The sequence below is a fragment of the Prionailurus viverrinus genome, chromosome B4 (genome assembly GCF_022837055.1).
Source record: "Prionailurus viverrinus isolate Anna chromosome B4, UM_Priviv_1.0, whole genome shotgun sequence".
Lineage (NCBI taxonomy): Eukaryota > Metazoa > Chordata > Mammalia > Carnivora > Felidae > Prionailurus > Prionailurus viverrinus.
The window spans coordinates 8,625,792-8,640,558 of record NC_062567.1 but is presented as its reverse complement, the minus strand read 5'-3'; the positions used below and the strand labels follow the sequence as shown (position 1 = coordinate 8,640,558).

The 14,767-nt window shown below is 42.9% G+C and overlaps 1 protein-coding gene across 2 annotated transcripts in view; it reads right to left on the bottom strand.

Moving 5' to 3' along the window:
• Positions 1-14,767, bottom strand: part of CAMK1D (calcium/calmodulin dependent protein kinase ID) — a 507,758-nt gene that overhangs the window by 162,450 nt on the left and 330,541 nt on the right. For both annotated transcript variants that reach the window (XM_047865690.1, XM_047865692.1), the window contains exon 3: positions 4,174-4,248. In XM_047865690.1, coding sequence (XP_047721646.1) covers positions 4,174-4,248 — 75 coding nt within the window. The remainder of the gene's footprint in view (positions 1-4,173; positions 4,249-14,767) is intronic.

The window sequence follows — 14,767 nt, the reverse complement described above, 5'->3', positions numbered from 1 at the left end:
GAATATTATTTGGCCATAAAAAGGAATTGAACTATCGACACATGCTACAACATGGATAAATCCTGAAAACATTAAGCCACATGAAAGAAGCTAGTCACAAAAGACCACACATCGTATGATCCCATTGATATGAAATATCGAGAATAGGCAATTCTAAAGAAACAGAAAGTGAGAGGTTGGGGAGGGAAGACTTGAGAGTAACCGCTAATGGGTATGGATCTCTTTTAGGTGTTCTCCTTAATATTTATTTCTTTAGTTTGAGAGAGAGAGCGCATGAGCAGGGCAGGGACAGAGAAAGAGAGAGAGAGAGAATCCGAAGCAGGTTCCTCACTGTCAGCATGGAGCCCGATGCAGGGCTCGACACGAACCATGAGATCATGATGTGAGCTGAAATCAAGAGTCTGATGTTTAACTGACTGAGCCACCCAGGCACCCCTTACATGTTCTCCTTTAGAACATAAGATGTTCTAAAATTAGATTGTGTGATGGTTGTACAACCTTGTGACTAAAACAAAACCACTGTATACTTTAAATGCATGAATTGTTCGGTATGTGAATTATATCTCAGTAAAGCTAGTTTTTAAAAAGGCACCATTAAGAAAACGACAAAAAAAAAAGCAAGCTATAGAATGGGAGAAAAATTTGTATGACATATATCTGACAAAAGACAGAATATATAAAGAACACTTAGAACCCAATAATATCATGATAAACAATCCAATAAAAAGTGAGCAAAAGATTTGAAGAGGCAGTTTACTCAAGAAGATAAGCAAACAGCCAATCAGGATACAAAAAGATGATCATCATAATTCATCAGCAGGGAAATGCACACACCCATGGGTGTCTACCCATAAGAATGGATAAAACTGAAAAAACAAAGTAGCAAATATTGATAAGAATGTAGAGTAACAAGAACTTACATACACTGTTGATAAAAATGTAAAAAGGTAAACCCACTTTAGAAAACTGGCAGTTTCTCAAAAAAGTTCAATCTAACACCTACTACATGGCCCACTCATTCTGCTCCTAGGTCCTCACCCAAACATGTATCCACACCGAGGCTGTGTCCATAATAATCCAAGTGTCTAGCAATAACAAATGGATAAAATGTGGAACATCTGTGATGACAGAATGCTACTCAGCAGTGAAAAGGAACAAAGTACTGACCACGCTACCATATGAATGAATGTCAAGAGGTACGATGAGTGAAATCAGCCAGACACAAGATGCACTGCTGTATAATTTCGGTGACATAATATTTTAGAAAATGCAAAATAATCTCTAATGAGTGTTAGTGGTTGCCTCTAGGGTTGGGGCTAAGGAAGGGAGCCCATCAAAGGGATATCTGGGGTAACGGAAATTTTCCGTTCTTGATGGTGGTGGTGGTTTCAGGAGTACGATTCACTCTCACATTCATCACTGAACTGTTCAGTTTAAATGGGTGCAGTTGATTAGGTGTAAGTTCTGTCTCAACAAAGTTGACCTTCAAAAAGTAATGAGAACCAATGGGAACAGAATTTATAGACAAGTAAACAGCTCACAACCAGCAAATCCAATGTTTGTATAAATAGCGCCTCTAAACCTCTCAGTGGTGCATGTGCACATAAACAGTGTTCTCCTTAGGCACTTCAAACATCCCTTCCCACTGATTCTGTAACAAACTTGCCTGACAAACCTCATATGGTACCCCCAACAGTTAAGTCTAGGCCACCTTCTCTGTCTAATTACAAATTCTGAACAAATGGGATCCATATCGAAGATGTTTTAGGACGACTGCAAAAGAGAGGATAAATCCCTGATGGCAAAGCTCAGTGAAGGGGTGGGACAGCTGTGTCCCCAGGAAGACTTCCAAACTTTGTTCTAAGGTTCATTCCCCTTGCAGACACTTTCATGCTCTCATGCCAACCTATCTTTACATAAACTTCTGCTGGTAAGCATACAGTCAAGTTGCTTCGAAAGTTAGAACTTAAATCTACTTGAACTTCATCTCGTAAAATGAAAGACCATCTGTAGAGATACAGATGAAATGATACAGATGTCCACAAAGAAAGAGTCTGTATGGAGGCCCTGCTATTTATGGCACTATTTATTTCCCACACATTTTTCTCATTCAGGACTCGCTATAACCTTCCAATGTAAATATTGTTGTTATTATGTAAATATTACTATTTCTCCCCACTAAGGAAATGGATACTCAGAGAGGCCCAGGTATTTGCCCAAATGCACCCAGCTAGGAAGAGGCAGAACTGAGATTTACATAAGGGGGACACTTTCAACCGATTTATTTAGTGACAGATCCATAGAGAACTTAAAGCAAGTGAACACATATAGCTTTGGTTTCAAGTATTAATGCCTTTTCTTTTTCTTCTTTTGCATCACTGATAAAAAAAGCACACATTGAAATATACTACTGACATTTTGTGGGCCTTAATCTTGTCACTAAAATGTCATATTCTTTCTACCAGGAAGTCAATATTTGGTGGAAAAGTGGTTCACCTGCTTTTGTAAGAACAGCCTGTATTGGTAAAAAAAGAAAACCACAGGGGCGCCTGGGTGGCGCAGTCGGTTAAGCGTCCGACTTCAGCCAGGTCACCATCTCGCAGTCCATGAGTTTAAGCCCCTCGTCGGGCTCTGGGCTGATGGCTCAGAGCCTGGAGCCTGTTTCCGATTCTGTGTCTCCCTCTCTCTCTGCCCCTCCCCCATTCATGCTCTGTCTCTCTCTGTCCCAAAAATCAATAAACGTTGAAAAAAATTTTTTTTAAAAAAAAAGAAAACCACAGCCCCAAAATGGGCCCACTTAGGTTAAAGCCCCAAGTCAACAAACTAAGACTTAAGACCTAAACTCACCACAGTTTCAGCCTCCTAGAAGCGTAACTTTTAATTAGTCAATATAGGATTTCCTGGTCAATTCTAGGAAATTTACTGATGGATCCCTTTTACTCCCCTTAAGAGGGCAACCTTGCCTATACAATGCATTCCTTGTTAAGAAATTTCTTTCTTGCTCTCTTTTAGTGCCCTCCCTCTGCCTTCAAAAACCTTCCTTCTGTTTAGCTCAGTGGAGCTTCCCTTTACTTGCTTGATGGGACGCTGCCCAACTCACGAATCATTTGATAAAGCCAACCAGATCTTCAAATTTGCTCAGGTGAATTTTGTTTTTGAACACTCTACCAAACACAGTCACATGAGCTTCTAGGGAGTACCCCGAATCTGGGGAGAGCCATTGCTCTCAAGGAAGAACCAGAATGTGGCAAATTATAAAGCCAACGGAACAGCAAGGAACCAGGAAAGAGTGCATTTAGGTAATTGGGAATTAATGAGGAACCAGCAGTCAGAGCTGCTTAAACCGCCAGCCTCGTGGCTGACTGTAAAACTTCTGGTAACCATGCAGGACGGTCACTGGACAGAGAAAAATCATCCATATGCTTCCAGTCCAGATACTTCAAAAAATGTCCTCCAATGTCCTATAAAAATGTTCATACAAAAAAAAAAAAAAAGCCTACTGGTGGGGAGGCTAATTTCATTTAACAGTTTACATGTTAACTTTTACACAGGGCTTACATGCACGAGTCAAGTTTCGGCCCGAATATTCGGCTTTCTGATTTCTTCCCTCTTCTGGTAATCTCAAGCGTTACCGGAATGCAGAAATAATCTGCTGGGGGTGACAACGTTGCAGTCTGACCCCACTGTACTTGTCTTAACGCCTGGCAGGAGGCCAGTTCAGTCACATGTGCATTTATCTGCCGGCAGTGTAGATGGAGGGACGGAGCCCACAGCTACCATCTGCTGCCCTCCCCCAGCATCCCTCGAAATGAAGACAAGGTGGGAGTTTCTCCTAGAGACGGGAGCAGAGTGTACTTCGTGGTGCGCCCACTGGAGTGTTTCCAGGAAGCAACATTTGGACCCCGCACGTTAAAAAGCAAAAGAGACATCCTGAGTATGGCTTCCCCTGTGAGGACGAGAGGTCGTCGGTCTGGCGCAGATAAGACCCAGTGAGGCCCGCAGACCCCTGTCTAGATGGGTCACACACCTCCCCCGTGTGCCTGTTCCCACTCCCACGGCTCAGCTGGCCCGCCACCTCCGTTTCTTTCACCACCCCGTGGCCCCTCGGACATCTGAGTTGGCGATCCCCACTCCCAGCCCCTTCTGCGCTCCTCAGGCGGATACGGTACTTACAGCTGCATGACCAAGTACAAGTGATTTGGGCTTTCGTAAATGTCTTCCAGGGCAACGATGTTTTCATGCTTGATCCTGAAAGAGAAAAAAGCACACACACATACACACACACACACACACAGAAGAGTGAGTATAATTAGACATGAAAACTTTAAAAAACAGACATCATTAGAGCAAAAACTTCTAAGACCGAATCCAAATTCCACAAAGTGACTTTTGAGGCTCTTCACAATCTTGTCCCCAAGCTTCCTTCCAGACCTATTTCCCGATATGGCTCTCCTGCTCTCTGCTCCCCTTCATCCCCGAGGTGCTATTTACAAGCTGGTGACTGCGGATTTACGGTTGTTCCGGCATGTACATCCCAGTCTCCCTGCATTCATTCATGTGAATCCCAGCCATGGGCCAAACCTGCAAACATCCCCTTACCTTTCAGGGCCCACCTCATCTGGCTGAGCCCCCATGGGGCGTGTAACCGCTCCCTTTTCCACAGTCCCACAGTGGCCCTCACACACCGGCCTCAACAGGTCACTGTGTGCAAACCAAACCCATCCCCCTCACAGGCTAGATGTGCCGGGGAACAGATCCACTGTCAAGTTCATGACTCCAGTGCAGGCAAAGGAACACCAGACTGAACCCTCCTTGGGGTGGGTTCTAGTCACCGCCATCACCAAAGGTCAACCCAGCACCCCAAGCTAACTAGACTGGTGCTAATCAAAATATTGTTCCCAAGCATGGCAACCAGCATCTCCTGGAAGTCTGTTAGAAATGCAAATTCTCAGGCTTCACCCTGGTCCCAACAGATTCAGAATCCCTGAGGGCAGAGGCCAGGAAGTGTTTTTAGTAAGATCCTTAGATGATCTGTATACCCAAAGCAGAAATTCTGCAGTCAACCAGTGCTTCTCGAGCTTCAGCGAATCACCTGGGATTCTGGCTACACTGCACATTCTGATTCGGTGGGTGCGGGGCGGGCCTGTGGGTCTGCATTTCTGACAAGTCCCTGGTCCGGGTAGCAAAGTCCTAACCACAGAACCAAGAGAGAAGGAAACAGCCTAAGGCCAGTCCCTGGAAATATCCATTAAGAGTAGCTGTTGCTCAGACTATAAGGCTTGCTATTTACTTAAAGCATTTGAGAGAAGAATCATTTCATTATTCTATGAGCTAATGAACTCTTACCACAAGCCTTTCACTTAAATGACTGCCGAGCCATTTAAAAGCATGTATTTCATGTGCAGATTCCCCTGAGCCCCTGAAAGCAGGGACCACGTCTCACTTATTTTGTTCCCCCCTCATACCTAGCATCGTCTGCTTAATAAACGTCTTCTGGATGAATGACCAAGATGTGAAGGTTGTCCCTACTAACCAGCCAGAATCATTATTAACTTAGGGGAAATGGAGGCCATTTTCCTAAGTGTGAGATGCCTTTCCCTCAAAAAGAAGCTTATTAGGTGGAACAAACCAGAATATGATCTTCCCTCTGAGCAGATGAACAAAGAGAACAAAAAAGTTAACTGAGGGTGGCAATGTTTTGCTTTGATTTCTACAGCTCTGCTTAGTCAACGCAGTTGCTCGTTTGCAGAAGCCGAGACAGCAATGCACGAAATTCACATTTCATCCGCATACAGCGAATAGAGCTCCAGCCTGCTATTTATTTCTTAGCAGTGGCTACTTTGATACCTGAGCACAATAAGATCACAGTATATTACAGGAACCAAGTAAACTATGCTACCAAGGAAACCACAACACATTAAGTTAGGACTGCTGAGATCCCAGATGTTTGTGGAATTATCATTAATGGGTCTTCTGAAAGAATTAGGACCACAAAAAAAGTATACAGCATGTGAGTTTTTCCCAATTTTTAAATTTTTAAAAATTCACAGTTAGAATCATTCACAGGGGCACAAACATTGTCTTTCAGTGAAGTTAACTGGGGGGGGGGGGGGTTAAGTAAGAGCTCAGACCAACGAGAAAATGAAATAATAGGGTTCATGTGAAAGGGTGCCAGACAAAATTCAGGGTATCCTGTATGTCTAATTCTAGATAAACAACAACCACCTTTTTAGTGAAAGTCTGTCCCGAATATCGCATTGTTGTTTATCTGAAACTCAAATGTGATCGGGCACCCTCCATTTTCATGTGCTAAGTCTGGCCACCCTAGTTACATGAATCACAGTCAATGAGCCTCTAAACTGAGCTTAGAGATTTGTACCTGCCGTTCTACCCTCTCTCAGAGGTTGAGCCAAGGAGGCTGTTTGAGTCCTGGAGTACAGCCATTGATACAAATTCAACTATATACAAAGAATCAACTATGCACAAAGTGCTTGCCCCGCCAGAATAGAAGACTCTCATAAATTAAGAATATAATCCCTTCTTTGGAGGCAAGGGATGGAGAAATTAAAGTGTACTTAACCTGCCATGTCTTACATGAGCTCTTGCAGTGGCTGGAACGATACGGGTCCTGGCTATCCCCCCTCAACTAATGAATCAAGTAGTCAAGCAAATGTCATTTACTGAGTTGCTTCTATGTTCCTGGAAGAACGCAAGAAAAATACAAAATGAGATTTTGCTCTCAAAAACTTATCACCTAGCTGGAGACACCCACGAAAGCAGTGAGAAAAAAATTAAGAGGCAAACTCTATAGTATCACCATTAGGTTCAGAAAAAGCGAGGCCCTGGAGGGGCCAGAATTACAGAGAAGGCCTCAGAATGGACGGGCACTGGGCTGGATGGATGATGTTTGAATAAACATACTTCAGAAATTTCAAAGAAATCCTCGAATGGCCTCTTAAATGTCTCTTAAGAAAGTGGTTTAACTAACTTGTAGATATGAAGACATGATAGAAGAAAACATTCTGGCTCCCAACAGTTGTGCTTAGGTATTTTATGCCACCCTCAGACTCTTAAAATCTACAAAAATTGAGCTCAAGATTTTAAGGCCGGGGCACCTGGGTGGCTCAGTCAGTTAAGTATCTGACTCTTGGTTTTGGCTCAGGTCATGATCTCACAGTTCGTGGGTTCGAGTACCACGTCGGGCTCTGCACTGACAGCATGGAGCCTCCTTGAGATTCTCTCTCTTTCTCTCTCTGCCCCTCCCCTACTTGTGCATTCTCTGTCTCTCTCTCTCTCTCAAAATAAATAAATAAAATAAATAGATTTTAACATTGTTTTAGGACTAGGTGGCCCTCACAAATGCCATATGAACATCCATGCACACATGTCTGGGCACCCACCAGGGACCAGGTGCAGCATGAGGAGTCCCAAGAATGCCAGGTCAGCCTGCATGGAGCTCACACGGGCGGGCTTCCAGCTGCAGCAAGGACACTTCACAGGCAACCTTCCTTATATTTACCAGAAACCAGCCTCCTTGTAATTAGTAGGGACTCCTGGGAGCAACAGAGAACAAGCTTAGACCCTCGTCTCCTACTCCTACAAATATCTGAGGGATAGAACATCTGCCTACGGTTCTCTTCCTATGGCCGACCAATCATCCTCCAACATGGTTTATTTTCCAATCATCATGCTATGGCCACTCTCACTTTTCCAGACCTGAGAGCAGTCATCCCAGTGTAAATTCTAGCACCAAGAACACAGTATTAAGTAAGAGATGTGAACTAGTAACCATTGAGAGTGGATGTTATACTTTTGCAAATAAAGCCTAATATTAGGTTCATTACAATTTTTTAATGTTTATTTACTTACTTTTGAGAGAGAAAGAGAGAGCACAAGCAAGGGAGAGACAGAGAGAGAGAGAAGGAGACATAGAATCCCAAGCAGGCTCCAGGCTCTAAGCTGTCAGCACAGAGCCCAATGCAGGGTTCAAACTCACGGACCGCGAGATTATGGCCTGAGCCAAAGTGGGATGCTTCACCCACTGAGCCACCCAGGCTCTCCGGGTTCTGTTTTTTTTTTTTTTAAAGCAGCTGCACAACTGTTGGCATATAAAGACTATACGCTCCACAGGGGTAGGGATTTTTAACTGCTTTGTTCACTACCATCTCCCTAATGCCAAGAAAAGTAAACAGCAGGTAGTATTTTCAATATGTATTTGTTGAATGAATCAATGAATGAATGAATAAATATTAAGTGTTGGGTCAATTAAATGACCAGATCAGTTTTATCTGAACTTCTACCAAACAAAATCTCCTTTCTTACTCAATCTTGAGCTTTTGAGCTTAAAGTTTTCACCTTCAGCTTCATTAAATCCAATCTTTTGAGGTTCAATGGAGTGCTTCAAATGATCAAGAATATTCTGAATTTGTATCCTCTCATCTATTATGTTTACTACCCTTCTCAACTTTGGGCGATCTACATATTTGCTTGGTACACATCCATCCCGATATGTCTGGATCCAAACTCCTAAAGTCTTAAGTGGGAAGGTTACAAGTCAGAGCTGGGCTCTGATATCACGCCAGAGACCCTCATCAAGATAACCCATGACATGAATCAGCTGGCTTTGACTGCTGTCATGCTGTAAAAGCCCAGCAGGGCTATCATCTAGCCTATGTTTTACCATCCTGTCCATAAGGAAACAATTAGATTCCTTGCTGAAATGACATTCCTCAGTTTTACACACCACGTAATACTATTTAAAAGGGAAATGGAACGTTTGGGAAGATTTGTTCTTAGTAAACCCATGGTGGCTCCTAGCAACCACTACAGTCTTTACTAAACGATCACAAACCATCTGCTTAATTTACTGTTCCCGAATTGTGCTGTGCCTTGAAGCCAGACTTCCCAATCTACACATCTCATAGCCTACCTGGTTTATGTTTGGAAAACTTGCCAACACCTCTTACATTCTTTTCTTGAGCATTTCAACCGTGACTCTTTTGTGATAGTGGAATCTGCTCAGTCTCCTGGGATGTGAGACATCTAAATCTGGGGACGAATGAATATTATCACTTTCATTAGGCCCTGCTTACACAGCTGTTTGATATAGACCATTTACTGAGTGTTTACTACAGGCACACCTTGGCAGGTTGCTGGATTGGTTCCAGACCACCACAATAAAGGGCATTTCACAACAGAGAGCATCAAATAAATTTTTTGGTTTCCCAGTACATATAAAAGTTAAGTTTACACTATACTGCAGTCCAGTAAATGTGTCATAGCATTGTGTCCAAAAAAAAAAAAAAAAAAACCCACCAAAAAACAATGTGCATACATTAGTAGAAAAAAATAACTTATTGCTGGGGCACGCACTGGTGCCGGCTCAGTCACTACTGCATGCAACTTTTGACAGTGGGGTCATGAGTTCAAGCCCCACATTGGGCATAGGGCTTACTTCAAAAAGTACTTTCTTGCCAAAAAGTGCTGACCAACCATCATCTCAGCTTTCAGTGAGTCATCATCTCTTTGCTGGTGGAGGGTCTCCCCTCAATGTTAATGGCTGCTGACTGATCAGGGTGGTGGTTGCTGAAGGTTGGGGTGGCCATGGAAATTTCTTCAAATAAAACAATGAAGTTTGCTGCAAATGACTTTTCCCTTCATGAAGGATCTCTTGGTAGAAGGTGATGCTGTTTGATAGCATTGTACCCACGGTAGAACTTCTTTCACAATCGGGAGTTCGCTCAAACGCCACTGCTGTTCTCTCAACTGGGTTCATTCGTACAGTCTTCTAAATCCTCTGTTGTGGTTTCAACAGTCTTCACAGCATCTTCACTGGGACTAGATTCCATCTCAAGGAACTATTTTCTTCGCTCGTCCAGGAGAAGCAATTCCTCGTCCATGAACATTTTGTCACAAAATTGAGGTGATTCAATCCCATCTTTGGGCTTCACATCAAATTCTAGTTCTCGTGCTGTTTCCACCACATCTGCGGATACTTCCTTCACAGAAGTCTTGAGCCCCTCAAAGCCCTTTGAGACACTTAAAATCACTTTTGCCAAACTCTTGTGAATGTTGATGTTTTGACCTCTTCCCAGAATCACAAATGTTCTTCATGGCATTTACAATGGTGAATCCTTTCCAGGTTTTTCAATTTACTTTGCCCAGATCCATCAGGTGGATCACTCTTTATGGAAGCTCTAGTCTTACAAAATGTTTTTCTTAAGTAATAAAACTTGAAAGTCAAAATGCTCCTTGATCCATGGGCTGCAGAATGGATGTTGTATTAACAGGCATGAAAACACCATTAACCTCACCGTACATGTCTATTAAAGCTCTTGGGTGATCAGATGCATTGTCAATGAGCAGTCATAGTTTGAAGGAAATCCATTTTTTAGGTCTCAACAGTGGGATCAAAATATTCAATAAACCATGTTGTAAACAAATGTGCTGTCATCCAGGCTTTGTTGTTCCATCGAAAGAACACAGAGTAGACTTAGGGTAATTCTTAAAGGCCCTAGATTTTCGGAATTGTAAGGGAGCTTCATGTTAAAGTTACCAAATGCATGAGCCCCTAACAAAAGAGTCAGGCTGTCCTTTGAAGCCAGGCACTGATTTCTCCTCTGTAGCTATGACAGTCCTAGATGCACCTTCTTCCAATAGAAGGCTGTTTCATCTACATTGAAAATCGGTTGTTTAGTGTAGCCACCTTCTTTAATGATCTCAGCTAGACTTTCTGCATCACTTGCTGCAGCTTCTACGTCAGCACCTGCTGCTTCACCTTATGCTCTGATGTTATAGAGATAGCTTCTTACCTTACACTTGATCTTAGGCAAAAGGCCGAGAAGCGAGGTTTCTTACCTTAAACATCATGAAGCTATCTCTACTAGCTTCACACTTTTCTTCTGCGGGTTCCTCACCTCTCTCATCCTTCACAGAATTGAAAAGAGTAAGGATCTTGCTCTGGGTGAGGCTTGGCTTAAGGGACTGTTGCGGCTGATTTGATCTTCTGTCCAAACCACACAAACTTTCTCCACATCAGCAATAAGGCTGTTTTGCTTTCTTAGCATTTGTGTGTTCACTGGAGTAGCACTTTTAATTTCCTTCAAGAACTTTTACTTTTCATTTACAACTTGGCTAATTGTTTGGCACAAGAGACCTAGCTTTCAGACTATCTCGGCTTTCAGAATGCTTTCCTGACTCAGTTTAATCATGTCTAGCTTTCGATTTACAGTGAAAGATGTGTGATTTCTTCTTTTCACTTTGAACACTTAGAAGCCATTCTGTGGTTATTAAGTGACCTAATTTCAATACTGTTGTGTCTCATGGAATAGGGAGGCCCGTGGAAAAGGAGAGAGGTGCAGGAAACGCAAATCAAGAACAGACCAGTCAGAACACACACAACAGTTATCAATGAAGTCTGCCATCTTGCATGGCATGATTTGTGGGGCCCCAAAACAATTACAATAGTAACATCAAAGATCACTAGTCACAGGTCACCGTAACAAATATAATAATAATGAAAAAGTTTGAAATGTTGCAGGAATTACCAAACTGTGACACAGAGGCACGAAGTAGGTAAATGCTGTTGGAAAAAAATGGCACCAACAGACTTTCTCAACACAGGGTTGCCACAGCCTTCAATGTGTTAAAACCAAACAAAATCCCTCCAAAACACACACACACACACCCCACAATAAATGCAAAGTGCAAATAAAATGAGGTATGCCTATATGTATCAAGACCATACTAAGTATTTTTCATTAGTTTATTTAATACACCAATCCTATGAAGCCGCTACTGTGAGATAATGAAAATATATATTGGCCTCTGCCCCTGGTTCCTGGCACAGAGCGGTAAGAAAACTAGGAGCATCTCTTATATTAATATTTGGCCTCTGATGCTATCCCTGACATAGGGCTTCTAAAACTTACAAATTTCTGGGTGATACGAGTGTCTTTTTGTTAAGTTTATTTATTTTTTGAGAGAGAGAGAGAGAGAGAGAGAGCGCGCGCACATGAGTGGGGGAGGAGCAGACAGGAAGAGAGAGAACTTCAAGCAGGTTCCATGCTGTCAGCACAGAGCCCAAGGTGGGATTCAATGTCGCGAACTGTGAGATCACGACCCGAGCCCAAATCAAGAGTTGGATGCTTAACCGACTGAGCCACCCAGGCACCCCTGGAGTGTCTTTTGTTCTAGTGAAACTATCTGAGTGGGTTCCTGGATGACTCCTTGGTGAGGGCTGGTCACTGAAAAAAACCAAGTCATCATTGGAATTTTCATCCCTGTCCCCCACTTCCCTGGGGAGGGAAGAGGGGCTTAAAACAGAGTTAATGATCCATCCTACCTACATGATGAAGCTTCCACGATATCTCAAAAGTACAGGGTTCAGAGTTTCCAGGTGGGCAAACACATCCATACCAGGAGGGTGACATGCCCCCAATCCACAAAGATAAAAGGCTCTATGCTCGGGAATCTCCCAGACCTCGCCCTGCGTATCTCTTCATCTGGCTATTCATCTGTATTTTTCATCATACCCTCTAATAAATTGGTAAACATAGTGTTTCCCGGAGTTCTGTGAGCTGCTCTAGCAAATTAATTGAACCCAAAGAGGGGGGTCATTGGAACCTCTACTCTTGAGCCAGTTGGTCAGAAACACAGGTGACAACTTGGGCTTGAGACTGGCATCTGATGTGTTGGGGCTGGGAGCAGTCTTGGGCTGAGCCCTTAACCTGTGGGATGTGACACTATCTCTGGGTTAGAATTGAGTTAAGTTATAGGACACCCTGCTGGTGTCCAGAGAATTGCTTGGATGTGGGGGACACCCACACATTTAGTGATCAGAAGTGAACTTTTGCAGTGTTCTGTGTTAAGTAGTAAAGGAGATACATAGGGAAGAAACACACAATAGGGAAGAACTGGGTTTTTTCCCACATATGAGATAGTAAAATGGGAAAAATTAGTTCAATATATCATTCCCCCCATTTTTAAAAGAGGAAAACTAAGACACCAAGACATTAAGTAAGTATTCCAAGGTCATACAACTGGTAACTGGAATTGCCAAGAGTCTAACTCCCAAGTCCATGTTAAAGCACTTATACTATAACTTTCTGTAAACTAAGTTATAATGAGAATATGGAAGAACTCATATAAATTCAGTTATTTGTATGAAATCATAACACCTAAAGTCAGGACATTACATTTCCTAACTAATGATACAATACCCACTTCTGGGGGTACAGAGATTTGAACTATCCTGAAATCTAATGGAAGCTCTCAAGATCCTTAGAAACATCCTGACACATGAAATCCCAGTGGGTCAAAATGAGCCAAAAGAAGAGATATTCAGAAGCAGAAGGAATAGTTAGGAGTCTAGAAATTGAAACTAGAAAGGGCCTTGCATCAGTCCACATCTGCTAGTGTCATCAAAAGGAACAACAGGGGCACCTGGGTGGCTCAGTTGGTTAAGTGTCCAACTCTTGATCTTGGCTAGGGTCATGATCTCATGGTTCATGAGTTCAAGCCCTGCATCGGGCTCTGCACTGACCGTGCAGAGCCTGCTTGGGATTCTCTGTGTGTGTGTGTATATGGAAAATAAATTTTTAAAAAAAGAATAAAGTGGACAAAGAGTTGGGGATGTCAGCTACAAGCAAATGGCAAACCAAGGTGCCACTAACCTTGCATAGCTTATATAGCTAAATCCTATAGTTCATCATTGTCTTTCTAAAGGCCAAACAGACCTTCATACATAAGGAACATTCATCCCCAAAAAACATACCTTTCTAAAATGCTCATGTTTCAAAGGAACAATGTCACTAAAAGCAGCTTTAGGTGAAGATAACCTGACTTAGTTTTAATCACTTGGCATCTACCAGGCCCAAAGCAAACATCAGCTGGTACATCCATGGTCAGAAAGTAAATGCTTTGCATGGCCATCTATGCTAAAGTTTCCATAATCGCCAATGAAAGACAGATGAGCTGGACAGAGGGAAGTGGACTCAGGCACAGAGAGAGAGCGAGAGAGAGAGAGTGAAAAAGAGAGAAACTGACTGGGAGCACAGCATACATGGGCATTGATGCAGAGGCCTGCACACGTGGTAACCGACAGCCAAGCAAGAAATCCCTAAAAAGAGCCAGGAAAACATTTGAAAGTTAATTCATGCAAAAAATTGTACCAAATGCACAAGTAGGCCCTGTTCCAAAGCCCCCAAGCTGGGAGGGAGCATCAGGACCCAGAGAACAGGCACTCTATGGAACGCGCATGCGGCTGTTTGGGCGCCTGGGTGGCGCAGTCGGTTAAGCGTCCGACTTCAGCCAGGTCACGATCTCGCAGTCCGTGAGTTCGAGCCCCGCGTCGGGCTCTGGGCTGATGGCTCAGAGCCTGGAGCCTGTTTCCGATTCTGTGTCTCCCTCTCTCTCTGCCCCTCCCCCGTTCATGCTCTGTCTCTCTCTGTCCCAAAAATAAATAAACGTTGAAAAAAAAAAATTAAAAAAAAAAAAAAAAGAAAGAAACAGCCGCACCATTTCTCCCTCCCGTTAATTCTCCATAGGTCAAAGATTCACAAATTTTGAACTCCATGTTAAAACAAGGAATGTTAGGAAAACAGAGAAGAGGAGAGAAAGGAAAGTTCCGTATATTTTCCTTTCCTTATCCTATCATGGATCATTGATCTGGAGCGGGAAGAATGGTGGCAGCAATTATGAGTATTGCTATAATTATCAGAAGAAGGAAAAGGCAAAAAAACACCTTTCCATTGTGTGATCACTGGAA